This window comes from Pogonomyrmex barbatus, unplaced genomic scaffold (genome assembly GCF_055798465.1).
Source record: "Pogonomyrmex barbatus isolate J1 unplaced genomic scaffold, ASM5579846v1 scaffold3, whole genome shotgun sequence".
Classification (NCBI taxonomy): domain Eukaryota; kingdom Metazoa; phylum Arthropoda; class Insecta; order Hymenoptera; family Formicidae; genus Pogonomyrmex; species Pogonomyrmex barbatus.
In genome coordinates this window covers 2389922-2402208 of record NW_028297127.1, presented here as the reverse complement: position 1 = coordinate 2402208, position 12287 = coordinate 2389922, and the positions used below count along the sequence as shown (strand labels likewise).

General features: G+C 39.0%; 3 protein-coding genes across 7 annotated transcripts; 1 reads left to right on the top strand and 2 right to left on the bottom strand.

The window, feature by feature from the left end:
- Window positions 1-9: 9 nt before the first annotated feature.
- On the bottom strand, window positions 10-3544 carry LOC105430596 (dolichyldiphosphatase 1). Its single transcript, XM_089079103.1, has 5 exons — window positions 3204-3544; window positions 2753-2853; window positions 2057-2235; window positions 1615-1836; window positions 10-1527 (listed from the first exon to the last, which is right to left on the bottom strand). The coding sequence occupies exons 1-5, from the start codon at window positions 3310-3312 to the stop codon at window positions 1395-1397; spliced, it is 744 nt and encodes a 247-aa protein (XP_088935229.1). The 5' UTR covers window positions 3313-3544; the 3' UTR covers window positions 10-1394.
- Window positions 3545-3823: 279 nt separating this feature from the next.
- Window positions 3824-7409, bottom strand: CCT7 (chaperonin containing TCP1 subunit 7). Of its 2 annotated transcripts, XM_011637603.3 has the most exons (6): window positions 7248-7409; window positions 6272-6532; window positions 5603-5932; window positions 5054-5526; window positions 4608-4877; window positions 3824-4341 (listed from the first exon to the last, which is right to left on the bottom strand). In XM_011637603.3, the coding sequence occupies exons 1-6, from the start codon at window positions 7248-7250 to the stop codon at window positions 4053-4055; spliced, it is 1626 nt and encodes a 541-aa protein (XP_011635905.2). In that variant the 5' UTR covers window positions 7251-7409; the 3' UTR covers window positions 3824-4052. The 2 variants fall into 2 exon arrangements, with proteins under 2 accessions (XP_011635905.2, XP_088935221.1); XM_089079095.1 differs by lacking the exon at window positions 7248-7409 and having other exon boundaries at window positions 6272-6538.
- A 1183-nt stretch (window positions 7410-8592) lies between these two features.
- On the top strand, window positions 8593-12276 carry Ak1 (Adenylate kinase 1). 4 transcript variants are annotated; one of them, XM_011637602.3, is made up of 6 exons: window positions 8593-8791; window positions 9551-9669; window positions 10907-11268; window positions 11535-11660; window positions 11718-11903; window positions 11991-12276. In XM_011637602.3, the coding sequence occupies exons 3-6, from the start codon at window positions 11083-11085 to the stop codon at window positions 12060-12062; spliced, it is 570 nt and encodes a 189-aa protein (XP_011635904.1). In that variant the 5' UTR covers window positions 8593-8791; window positions 9551-9669; window positions 10907-11082; the 3' UTR covers window positions 12063-12276. The 4 variants fall into 4 exon arrangements, with proteins under 4 accessions (XP_011635904.1, XP_011635902.1, XP_011635903.1 ...); XM_011637600.3 differs by lacking the exon at window positions 9551-9669; XM_011637601.3 differs by lacking the exons at window positions 8593-8791; window positions 9551-9669 and adding an exon at window positions 9222-9550.
- Window positions 12277-12287: the final 11 nt, after the last annotated feature.

Sequence of the window (12287 nt, the reverse complement as noted above, 5' to 3'; positions counted from 1 at the left end):
CAAAACCACTTAAGCGCCCGACTGCACTGCTCGTGTGCTGCTTTATTGAGTTCCATTAACAAAAATGCAAACATCCTCCTTCATCTCGTTCCTTCGCAGAGGAAAAAAAAAATTCGATGAGCTACCGTACGTAACATCGCTATGTGTTCGCGCGTTTCTAATTCCTATCCGACTAACGATTAACGCTGTCCGGTGTTCGCGCTCAAAATCGAGATCCCTTGAGAACGTTACCGCACCTAACGCATTAATTCTGAAAAAATAGAAAGACTGATATGACTGATTCCAACGATCTTCAGGCAGTAATCTCGCGAATGACGGCGACCCGACAACGGACGGGTGAGGAAGAATTCAATCTTTAACAATGTTATTTCGATTCTCACTGAATCTTATTAATTCAGCAGCTTCCATAATGATCAGTCAAGCATGCATTTCGAATTAAACTACCTTAAACTTCTTCCCATGTCCCTCGAGAACTGAATATCTTACACAAAGTATGACGTGGACATATATCGGATGAATGTCTCGCTGAAATTTTGGTGAACACCGAAGAAACGTTTTACAGTACGCCGGTGAAGTTTCTGAATCGACTTTGCAATTCTTCACCTCGCAGCTGACTAATCGTCGTCCGACTCGTTCCCGAGTCCCGCTCGATTAAGCATCAACTGTGTGCGTCCCACCGTTAACTTCGCTCTTAATTTAATTAGATGTCGAGAACACAGGGAGAGAATCTGGCACACATATGCGGCACGTGCCTCTCGGGATTTTAAAAGTGAGTGTAACTCGCTGGGAATTCGATGCCAAGGTTGGCGATGCCAAGATCAAACGCGTTTGATCTTGGCGATACCAACAGCCTGTTCTACTTCACATGGCAGTCGTAGTCGTTATCTTCTTCCCGGCAATGTCCTTCTAATCACGAATATTTTAATCATTTTTCGATAAAAACGCTTAACATTATCATATCGATACTATATGATGACAGTAATTATCTCAATAATGGTAATGCTGGATGATGCTAGATGATGATGATGATGATGATGATGATGATGATGATGATGATGATGATGATGATGATGATGATGATGATGATGATGATGATGGTGATGATGATGATGATGATGATGATGATAATAATGATGATGATGATGATGATGATGATAATGATGATGACGATGATGATGATGATGATAATGATGATGACCATCGTTTTGTAATCGTTTTCCATGTCCTTATTTTGAAATTTTCGAAACCAATGAAACCGTCTTTAATAATCGGATCAAATGTTCCCCGCGTTAAAAACCTCCGAACGCGGTCGATCGCAGGAATGTTTAACATCACGAATCGTTCGTAATCAAGGCATTTATTATCGGCCGCTACTGGCCGGCCGTGATTGGTTGTCAATGCGACCTGCCGATCGCCGACAGCTTCCTCGCTCGTGCCCGTGCCTCCGTACGAATGTTCGTGTATTCGAACCACAAGACATTGGGAATTAGCGTCGTATCGCGCAGCAACAAGTACTCCGATATTCGCCTGAGGGAAAGCAGAGATTAGAGAGAGAGAGAATCAAATAAAACTGATATATCATCGTTATTGCATTAATTTTCCTAGATTACCTACCACGAAACCACCACGGGGAAGAGTGGTGTCAGAATCGTGTGCATAATTGCGAACCACGCTGTTCCCAGCGCGATTCCAATTAACAAACCGCAGAGTACTTGATTATAGGAGTGATACAATAGGTACACCCTGCTGTAAGTTACAAATATGGCTGTGACGATGCATCCTATCGCTACTATTGTCCGCCAAAATCTCTCGACTACCGTACAGTTGTAATTTAACCTGGAAAAGAACGCGCGTTTAAATGCCCAATTCTATCAATGTTTTAATTAATCTTAATCTTAATTTTAATTAATTTGCTTTTAATCTCAGTTTAACTTATTCTTTATCTTTTTTCTAATTCTCAAAACTAAAAAATAATAAAAAAAGATGAATTAAATCAAGATTACAATCAATCTGATTCATTCAATATTGATAGAAATAAATGCAAGTCAACACTTACCTAACGTATATAAAAAGTGTTGCGTATGCAGCGAAAAACCACATAAATTGTGCGTGAGTAGATGGCATGCCATATTCGGCATACATGCCATCTCTCTTCATTGGCCTTGATTGGCGGATTGTATGTTTTAATACATAATTTATACATTCATTAATGGCGATTCCAGTAAAAAACACGATCTGTAATGAAAAGATAAGTTATACTCTTACGAATCATAAATAAGAGGCTTGTTTTTTATTGCTGTAATAAAGCTTTCTTGCTTTTTTATCAAACTTCAAATACACACCGGGGGCTCGAGCCACACTTGATGCAATCTCTCCTGTCATGCTCCAGGAGGATTATTTGTATATTTGCCAATATATTTGGCGTTGGAGGGTGATATATGTATATTACAATATACATATATACATGTATTCTCTTGAATCCCCACGACTGGTACTCCAGAGAGATGATGGTCCTATTCTCTCGATGGATGCAGGTCGGATTGCAGCGGCGACACCCTCCAACGCCATTGACAAATATACAAATAATCCTCCTGGAGCATGAGAAATTGCATCAAGCATGGCTCGAGCTCCTGACACACAACACACACACACACACACACATACACATACACACACTTCATTTGAAATATAAGTGTATTTTACTTCAGCTATAAAAAAACAAACCTAAGATACATAATCACAATTAACTTACAGTATGTAAATCTCTCCTGAAGAGTATTAACGTTATGAAGCCAGCTACAATGGCGAAGGGAATTAAACTTATTACAGCCAAAAGCTGCCCGAAGACATCTCCTGAAAATTTTAAACATTAATTATCATCAATGTAACAATTCTTCCTATATCTTTTACAAAAATCTTTTTCTTGAATCTCATCGAAGGAACAGGATGTAAAGTCCTGCGATGGCAAACTGAACAGTCATTGGCAAAACATATGTTGCAAAACATAAAATTTCGTATCCGGATCTCAAGGATTCTTCGCGATTTGTCGTGCTAACAACGCGATTTCAGCAAGAAACGTATAACATCGGCAAATTGTCCGAGCGTAGATACAATGTGCACAAACAATCGACCCGCTTTCTCTTCTCGAGAAAGAGCGCGGTGAAAGCTCGATCACCATCGCCACGCGGACGGGAGATTCGTACCTTGCGGATACTCCACCAGTGTCAGAGACAACGGGATCCATTCGGTCTCGTCGGCGGCACGTGTAAAGCGTGACTCGATCCCGTCCAACGGCTCGTCGAGCGATGCCATCGTTATCGCGGTCCTCGGGGAAGTGGCATGTCTCTCGGCGTGCGGCCCGCGGCGGACGGACGCGCACCGGTTGGATGTTGGATAAACCGGTTGTAAGTGGAGGGGAGGCGAACGCGAAGGAAACTCGTCGTATTTACACCCGCGACTACGCGATCGTGACTGTCGCGTCACCGTCCTTCCACATGCCCGCCTGTCCCGTCGCTGGCATTGACCCTCGCTACAGTCGCGGGTCGCGGCATGATGTCGACGCGACGAGAGTCGTAGGCGGCCGCCACACGGAGCACCGCCGAAGCAGAAGTCCCTGGGCTCGATCGGTTAGCGAGGCAACCGCGAGAAACGATTTAATCAAAGAACGGATCAATCATACGAATATGTATTCGAAATTTCGATTATTCACATATAAATTGAAGAGGAAAAAAAAAAAAAAATAGGAGAGAAAATTCGGGAATCGGCGAGGTCAGTCGGAAGTATGAAACGAGGTGGAAGACTCAAGAACACATACACACTCGTATAACTTTCGTAGATACATGTGCTTTTACATATCTAAGGAACAATAAGCTTTTATTTTAAACAGGAAATCGCTCATTATCTCATTGTGATTCATTATAAATATCAGCATGTACAAAAGATGTTGAGAGCCAAAGGCCGCGATATCAAGGCTCGCGTTATAAGCTGTGCTGTTATTTCTTTATGTTATGTAGTTCTCTTGTATTATTAAGCCTGATGACATCGAGACAGGATTACATTGGTCTGCCCATGCCGCGTCCCATAGGCGGTTGCGGAGAATCCTGGCTGCTCTTGGGATTCCTAATAGTCTCGTCGACAGAGAGAATGAGGCAGGTGGCCTCCGTGGCAGCCGTCAACGCGTTGATCTTCACTATCGCTGGCTCCCAGACGCAACATTGCATGTTATCCGCGATATCCTCCGAATTTATATCGACGCCGTACCACTGCAAGCCCTTGTGATGCTTCTGGCGCAACTTATTCAAGATATTCGTCGCGTCAAATCCGGCGTTATCGCACAATTGTCTGCAATTAATAATCATTGTTAATTATTATGTATCTCATTAATGTTTATGTATATTTTCGATAAGCCGCATATTTTAAAATAATCAAGCGAAGGATTCAAGTTTGATTTCTGTTTCTGCATATGATATGAAAAAAAATATTTTGTTCCAAAGAAAGTAAGAATCAAAAATAATCCCAGAATTGAATAAATAAATCATGCGTTTTTCTTGAAGAACGGAAATCCAAAGACAAACATACAACGTATATTTGTATAAGTACGAATATACCTCGGAATGACTTCGAGAGCTCTCGCGATCGCTCCTATCAAGAGCTGCTCTTTGCCAGCGATGGTGCGCGAATAATCGCGCAGAGTCTTAGAGATTTCCATCTCGATGGCACCACCGCCGGCGACCACCGCGTCATTCTTCACCATTCGTCGGACGACCATGATCGCGTCATGAAGAGACCTCTCCGTCTCTTCTAGAAATTGTTCCGCGCCTCCACGTAGGATAAATGTACATGTCTTCGCCCGCGAGCACTCGTAGAAGATGTTAAATCTGGCAATACACAATCCAATAATTAGAAATCGTTACGCTTGATTTATAGTTGATACTGCAGAAGCACTTTTTAGCAAACAAAAAATCTTGAATTCGAATTTTGGACGACTCTAGTGATTTTCCCAACTCGTGCAATATGGTCAAATAATGCACGAATTAGCGCATCATTTTATTACCTCTCGCCGCCAATCTGCTTCTCCTCAAAGGTCTGACATCTTCCAAGATCAGACACCTTGATGTCATGCACGGTGGTTAGAATCGCACCACCGCATGCCTTCATTGTTCTCTTGAGATCCTCATCGGGTACCCTACCGGCGCAGAACATATCCCTGTCCGCGAAATACTGTGTTGCGACGTCGCCAATCGGCAATGAGGAGAGCACTACCTTCGCGCCGCTCTTGTGAATCTGTTCGAGCTTATCGTAGAGAATCTGCCACTCGGCATCGACGATCTTTTGATACTCTGCCACATTGTCCACGCGCACTTCTGCGTTATCTCGCTCGGCTTTTAGTTCCAGTTCGATATTCAGCAACGCGATCTTGCATTGCTCGTACTTTTTCGGTTGCATCTCGAATCCGGCGTAAGAGAAAGTCTTTTTAAAGGCCACTCCTTGGATCAGCTCTGAATCCTCTAACGCGCCTCCAGAAATCTAAGTTTTATATTATTTGATTGTATTAGAATATTAAAAGTTTTTACAAAATGTAGATTTGTATAAATGAACATACCTTTTTAATACCGATCATGTTGAGAGGGAGTAATTCATCTAGCATCATGACAGCCTTGACGACCAATTGGCTGAAATGTTTTTTCTGTTGATGTATCAGCTTTGAGCTCATGGACGTGGCCGCACATTCCTCTAGGAGCTCAATCTGTTTGCTCATGTCACTTTTATCTATTTTGACACTTAACTCATTAATTTTAACTTTAGCTATCTGAAGAGCGCGACGGAGAGCCTTAATAATTATACGTGAGTGGACACCCTCCTCTATAAACGGTTTCATCTGTTTCAAGAATTCTCCTGCTAGCAAAACTACACTAGTTGTGCCGTCTCCAACCTGTCAAATAATAGAACATTTATAATAAACTGCTCCCTGTCTTTTTACTTATGCTATATTTTTAAAAAATAACAATATTAATAAATAAAAATACAAAAATCGAAATATTTCATCTTGATATAAAATTATAGCAAAATGTTCGAACGCTATTGAGACAATCACATGTCTTCATGATATTGCCAGTCTATATACGTTCTGAATATAATATCCTCTGACTCTCATATACTGAATAACGTTATCTTCATTACGTCATTGCCGAAACCGTGAGAAACACGGTTTGAATTCATTTTCAGAGGAGACAATATTAACAGATGTAACAGTAATACTTAAATAAATTACCTCTGCATCTTGCGACTTGGCAATGTCCACTAGAGTCTTTGCAGCAGGATGAATAATGTCCAACAATTTCAGAATGGTAGCACCATCGTTGGAAATGGTGCTCTTCCCATTTTGATCAACTATGAGCTTGTCCATGCCGCGAGGGCCCAGGGTGGTCCTAACAGCATCCGCAACGATCTGGCATGCATTTATATTGGATATCACTTGTTGTTTTCCCTGGGACGCATCTGTGCCCTCCTTCAGCAGGATTATTTGAGGTTGCTGCATTCATTAACAAGAGAAAAATTAGAAGATGCATTTAAATAAGTCAGTATTACTTTCAATGTAGATCTATTTTAATCACAATTTAACTTATTTTATTTTTATTTCCAAAAATTAGAAAAAGATAGAATAAATCAAGTCGAGATTAAAATTGATAAACATTGCTAGAAATAAAGATTGACAGAAATGGAGATTAATTTTAAATAAATATAGAAAAGGTACCCTCGCGTATCTTCCCATTTCCAATATCGACGATACTTTTCTCTTTTTAAAGAAATCGCGTGAATAATCGTAAGATCAAAGCGGAGTTGTTGAAAACGATGAGAAAAACGAAGATCGGAAATAAAAAATAATTTGAAGATCTACATCGTCAGGGCAAATCGGTAGTGTCGGTAAACAAGAACGGAGGCTGTGAAATAGATTTTCCTTATAAGGTTATAAAATCAGACCGGACCAGGAATCGATAACCTGACGTCACGAAGGCTACGAGCATAAAATCAGCTTCGCCTGAGTTTTCGTGTCGCGAGGTATTTCCCATCAAGAGAAAGTAAAGAGAAGCAAGAGTGACAATGATAGGGGTGATGCATAAAGTCGAGATAAAAGCGAGGCACGAAGTTACGCACGAGGCGTCGCCTCCTTCTTGGAGGTGGGACATAGAAAAATGTCTGCAGATGAGATTAATCGGCGACTTCGCTTTCTCAATATCGAAACTTACCATCTCGGAATCTCTTTTCTTTTCACGAAAATTATTATCACGCGCGTAATCAGCGAGTTAATCCTTCGGTGATATCTCGTGATCGCCGACAGAAGCAACGCGAACGGTGACGAGCAGAAAACGCGCGACCTCGAGAGGTTCGAATGTGACGTAAAATTGCGATGGTGCCCACCACCGCCACCCATCGTGATTACGTCTATTCTTTATAGCTGAACTCTGAGTGTGCACTCAGGCTGGTGTCCCATGGCGCGGAAATCCACAGCGAAACGGAACGCGCGAACCAATCACAGCAAAAGAACGAACAGAATGAACGAGTTTTTCTTTTGGTTCTTTCGCTGTGATTGGTTTGCCCGTTCCGTTCCGCTGTGGATTTCCGCGCCATGGGACATCAGCCTCAGTGTACGTGAGAATGAAATAGATATATATTTTGGAACTTGAAAAGAAGAAGAAAAGAAAGTTTTGGTACGGTTCACTGTAGCGAGGCTTTAGGTTTGCTCATTGTTCTCTCATTGATATTTCATTCCGTAGAATTTTTGTATTTAAAAAAATATTTATTTATTTTTTGATTATTTTACAATGTTCTCCTTTTCATTGTGAAATACAAATTTCTGAGAAACATTTATGATTAGAATTTATCAAAACAAGATATTCAAATATTATTTTTAATTATATTAGCCTTTTTTCTTAGAATTACTGACTAGGATAAATTTCTCTGATTTTCCGATATTAACCATATTTTCTTTAACAATTTCTGCAAAATTGTGCAGCAAAATATTTTTGAAAATTTCAGTGAAGATCATATTTTGTAGGAGAAATTATAATTTTAGAAAAAGTCTGTATTATTTAACAATTTCTTAAAAGAGTATTGAAAATATAATTTGAGAAATACTTAAAAAAGTATTGAAAATATAACATGAGAAGTATTTATTCTTATATTAAAAATACAATATCAGAGAAAACATAACAAACAAATTTTATCCTAGAAAATATTCCATTGCATATTATTTTAAAAATTAAGACTTATGAAAATCTCTAATTGTAGAACGAATATGAAATAAAGATAAAAAAAAAATTTATCTTCTATCCATAAAATTTCCAATTTTTTTATACATTATCAGAATGTTACTACAGATGAAAAAGAAAATTTGATTATTTCAGAAAAAATTTCATCTATTTTTATGATAAAGTTTAAGAATATTTTATTCTACGAAAAAATTTAATTTAAAAAAAGTTATACATTTTTCTAAAAAAAAATTTCCCCACCAGGGATGTTGGAGGAAGGGAGAACAAGAAACTCGAATGTAGGAAATGGGACCAACACGAACAAACCTCTGCCAGATCGCGTCATAAACATTACGCCTAATTCGCGTCGTGATGTTTCCAGGAAGTGACTCGTTATCAGGAGGGGCACTCATAGATTCTTGACTACGCGACTAATAATTATTCTCTCAAGGACGATTTCTGCAGGCGCGCAATAGAAAAGTCACAGTTTGCCAATATTATTGTGATGCAGCAACGAAAACGAGTCGCATCCAGAAACTGAGGTATTTAAAACAATATCTTATAACTCTCGACCCAATTAATTTTAACTATCTCTCACATAGAGAACGATTTAATTTTTCTCAGCTTTTTGCGCGAATCGACGTTAATTAATGCGGCTGATTTAGCAGTCTAACCCCCATTTCCATCAACGTAGATTAATCTTGATTTCAATAATTTTCTATCTTTATATAATTCTACGAATTGAAAGAAAATAAAAGATAAACCAAGATCAAGGTATTGATGGAAACAAGGATAATTCTTCAGTCTGCGATTTCAAGAATCGCACACGCGTAACGCAAGATTCTCGCGTTTCGCAGTTACGTAAAACGCGCGATCCGGAGTGCGATTCGTATCCCCGCACAATCCCCGGACGAGATCGTTTCTCCTCCCCATCCCCCTGCGCTCCCCTCATCCCTCTTGCGTCCCCGCCGCACGGATTTATTTTCGAGCGACGCTATATTTGTGTAGATCCGCCTTTTATGATATTGTGTAATATATATACGCCGCATCACGTAATTCTGCTGTCATCACGTAATTCAAACGGGACACGACGATCCGGGACCGGAAAAGTCACTTCAGTCGTTCCCGCGCTCCCGCGTTACGCTCTTCGTTCCCGTCAATCGATACGGTGAACGTCGAGAAGGTCCGTCGTCAGAGAAACAACTTCCTCTCCCTCGTCGATGTCAAACGGAGGCGAGGAATAAGCCTGAAAGTCACGTCGTTGACAGACGATTACTCTGCAACCCTGTCTGGTGTTACAGGTGCGGTTCCCAGAAGTGTTCCTCGAAATCGACCTTTGTACCTTTAACCTGTTCTCCAACCTTTCGTGATTGAAATTAAGAACGGAGGCTTATGGGGACGATCTTCGGAGAATCCTTAGGTTTAACGCGTTCATTTTATTTGATAATACCAAATGAATTTGCTCGGAATCGTCGATTTTTCGTCTCTCGCATTTGCACCTGATTCCGCAAAGGCACTCGACGAAAGTTCAAGGTAACGGGAACGCCGGAACATCGATGGGCTGTCCTGAGAGCGCAGGCGCGTTTTTCCTCCGCGAAAGGGCGCAAAGGCGCGAGAAATCGATGACTCTGAAATTTGGCTCGACTGCGATTATTTGGAATATTAAGAGTCGGCAAGAGTGATAGGCCAACAATAAGATTATCTATTAATAAAATTATCTATTCCGTATCTGTGGATAATTATCTATGCGAATATATATTTGATATATGTTTAATCATATTTCATATCTCGTAGAAACAATACTTTGACGTGACACTACTTTTTTTATGTATTTGTTATAAAGTTATGAAATTTGCTCTAATTTGCTAGATTTTATAATTTAACTCTTAAATAATTATCTATTCTACGTCTATAGCAGATACTTGTTTGAATTCATCTGTATTTCATCTTATAAAAGTAACATTTTGCAATGAGATTTTTTTTATGTATTTGTTATGAAGCTATGATGGTTGCTACAAAGCTAGATTTTGCAATTTGGTTCTTAAAAATTTATAATAAATAAAAATATCTGTATTTTATTGCAATCTATAGTCCAAATCTAGTTAGACATCAAACGAATTATTTGTTTTTGTTTTTCTTTAAAAAAAAATCGCTCTATAGAGATTTGCGGGATATAATTCTTCTTTCTTTTGATAATTCTTCGGATAATTCTTCTGATGAATATCAACCTCGTTTATAATTCCCTTAAATACTCTTGTTCTAAAAAATACTTTATTTTCTTCAGCGTTTTTATTTAAATGTCTGTTATAATCATTCTTTTTTCAATACTCATTTATTTTTTATTGACTTGAAATTTGCATTCAAAATTATATTAGATTTATTATATTAGATTATATTATATTAGATTTCTAAGGTTGTATTGCATCTGATAATATAAACTTTTCACTGTCGTTGTATGACTTATAAAACATGTCAAGGAAAAATTGGAAATAAGTAATTGAATTTCAGAACTCATTTTCTGTGACAATTCTGATTTTTAGTTTGAAAATCCCAAAAAAGTTATTTCTTTATTTTTTTAAATGTAGCTACTTATAACACATATCGCCAATTGATTTATGTGGAGGTGGATAAAATTAAAATTTGTTGAAAATTTACAGAAAAAAATTTGCACTCGTGTCAGCTGAAGACGGAATAGGTGCATATATTTGAGCTGGAGACCGAAAGGCCGCAATTTTTCGAACTGCTTCGAACTGCCAAAGTGGCTTCTTCGAGAATTTAAATATCCCCGCAGCTTTCAATCTAACATCCCCCGCGGGGAAGCCGCGCGGGAAAGATGAAAACAATCTGGGTAATCGGCGGGCCGGGATGCGGCAAAGGAACGCAATGCGATCGCATGATCGAGAAGTATGGGTTTCTTCACTTGAGCAGCGGCGACTTGCTGCGGGCAGAAGTCGCCAGCGGCAGCGAGAGGGGTGCGTCGCTTCAAGATCTGATGTCCAAAGGATTGTTTGTGCCAACGGTATGTAATTTTATTCGAAGTTAAATTTCAAGTTTCACCTCTGTTCATTTAAATAGAAATGCAAGAGAGATGCAAAATACGAGAAGAAATGAAAAAGATATAAATGTGAAATTGTTAAAAGAGATTATCGCAAGAATGAATGAGGATTGAAGAGAATTGAAGAGATATAAATAGATAAATATATATATATATAAAAAAAAAAAATCGCGTATCTTACGCGAACGAACCTGATTTTTCTCAGTGTGAAGATCATATGGTTTCGCTAGGACATCGTGCTGGAGCTCATAAAGGAAAAGATGGACAAGGCTCGCAAGGAAGGAGTCACGAAGACTGGATTTCTCATCGATGGTTACCCCCGTGAAAAGGATCAGGGAATTCTCTTTGAGGAAAAGGTTCGCTTACATTCTCTTTTCATTTGTATTTTCAATTATCGATGTGTTGCTGTGCAGGTTTGCCCCGTCGATTTAATCCTCTTCTTCGATGTAGCAAACGACACTTTGAAGAAGAGACTTCTCGGACGCGCCGCTGTGTCCCAAAGAGCGGATGACAATGAGGAAACAATCGAAAAAAGAATCAAAATATTTAACGAGAAGAACAGCGAGATCATTGAACATTACAAAGACAAAGTTGTCAGAGTGAGTTCAAATTCACATAATATTTCTTCGTTTATATATCTCGCATTGTATACATTATTAACCTGAATAATTTTTATACTCTTCTAGATTAATGCGGAAGGAACAGTGGATGAAATATTCGTCGAGGTAACGAAAGCGCTGGACACTTTATTAGCTTAGATAAAGCTTTATTAGCTTAGATAAAGCACTTGGAAATTTTTAAAGAGCTATGAGCCCAAAGAGATTTATGTTATTCTTTAAAATAAATCTTTCAAAATTATTACATTCTAGACGATGTTGGACACTTATTCAAGTGGAACATATATGTACAAATTAGATAGCTTTGGTTGTTAATTATTAAATAAAACTGCTGACACTGCAGAACTGCTTCGAATCTGCTTCGAA

Bases quoted from the DNA above. Each gene is read 5' to 3' on its own strand.
- LOC105430596 (XM_089079103.1), bottom strand. From the start codon at position 3,312: ATGGCATCGCTCGACGAGCCGTTGGACGGGATCGAGTCACGCTTTACA. The intron at 2,236-2,752 runs GTAAGTTAATTG...TTTTCATTACAG, and splicing joins TCAGGAGAGATTTACATACT to ATCGTGTTTTTTACTGGAAT. The intron at 1,528-1,614 runs GTAGGTAATCTA...GCTTTCCCTCAG, and splicing joins TTCCCCGTGGTGGTTTCGTG to GCGAATATCGGAGTACTTGT.
- CCT7 (XM_089079095.1), bottom strand. From the start codon at position 6,538: ATGCAGCAACCTCAAATAATCCTGCTGAAGGAGGGCACAGATGCGTCC. The intron at 4,878-5,053 runs GTAATAAAATGA...GTGTATTGCCAG, and splicing joins AAGCAGATTGGCGGCGAGAG to ATTTAACATCTTCTACGAGT. The intron at 4,342-4,607 runs GTATATTCGTAC...TATTAATTGCAG, and splicing joins GCTCTCGAAGTCATTCCGAG to ACAATTGTGCGATAACGCCG.
- Ak1 (XM_011637600.3), top strand. From the start codon at position 11,083: ATGAAAACAATCTGGGTAATCGGCGGGCCGGGATGCGGCAAAGGAACG. The intron at 11,269-11,534 runs GTATGTAATTTT...TGGTTTCGCTAG, and splicing joins AAGGATTGTTTGTGCCAACG to GACATCGTGCTGGAGCTCAT. The intron at 11,904-11,990 runs GTGAGTTCAAAT...ATACTCTTCTAG, and splicing joins ACAAAGACAAAGTTGTCAGA to ATTAATGCGGAAGGAACAGT.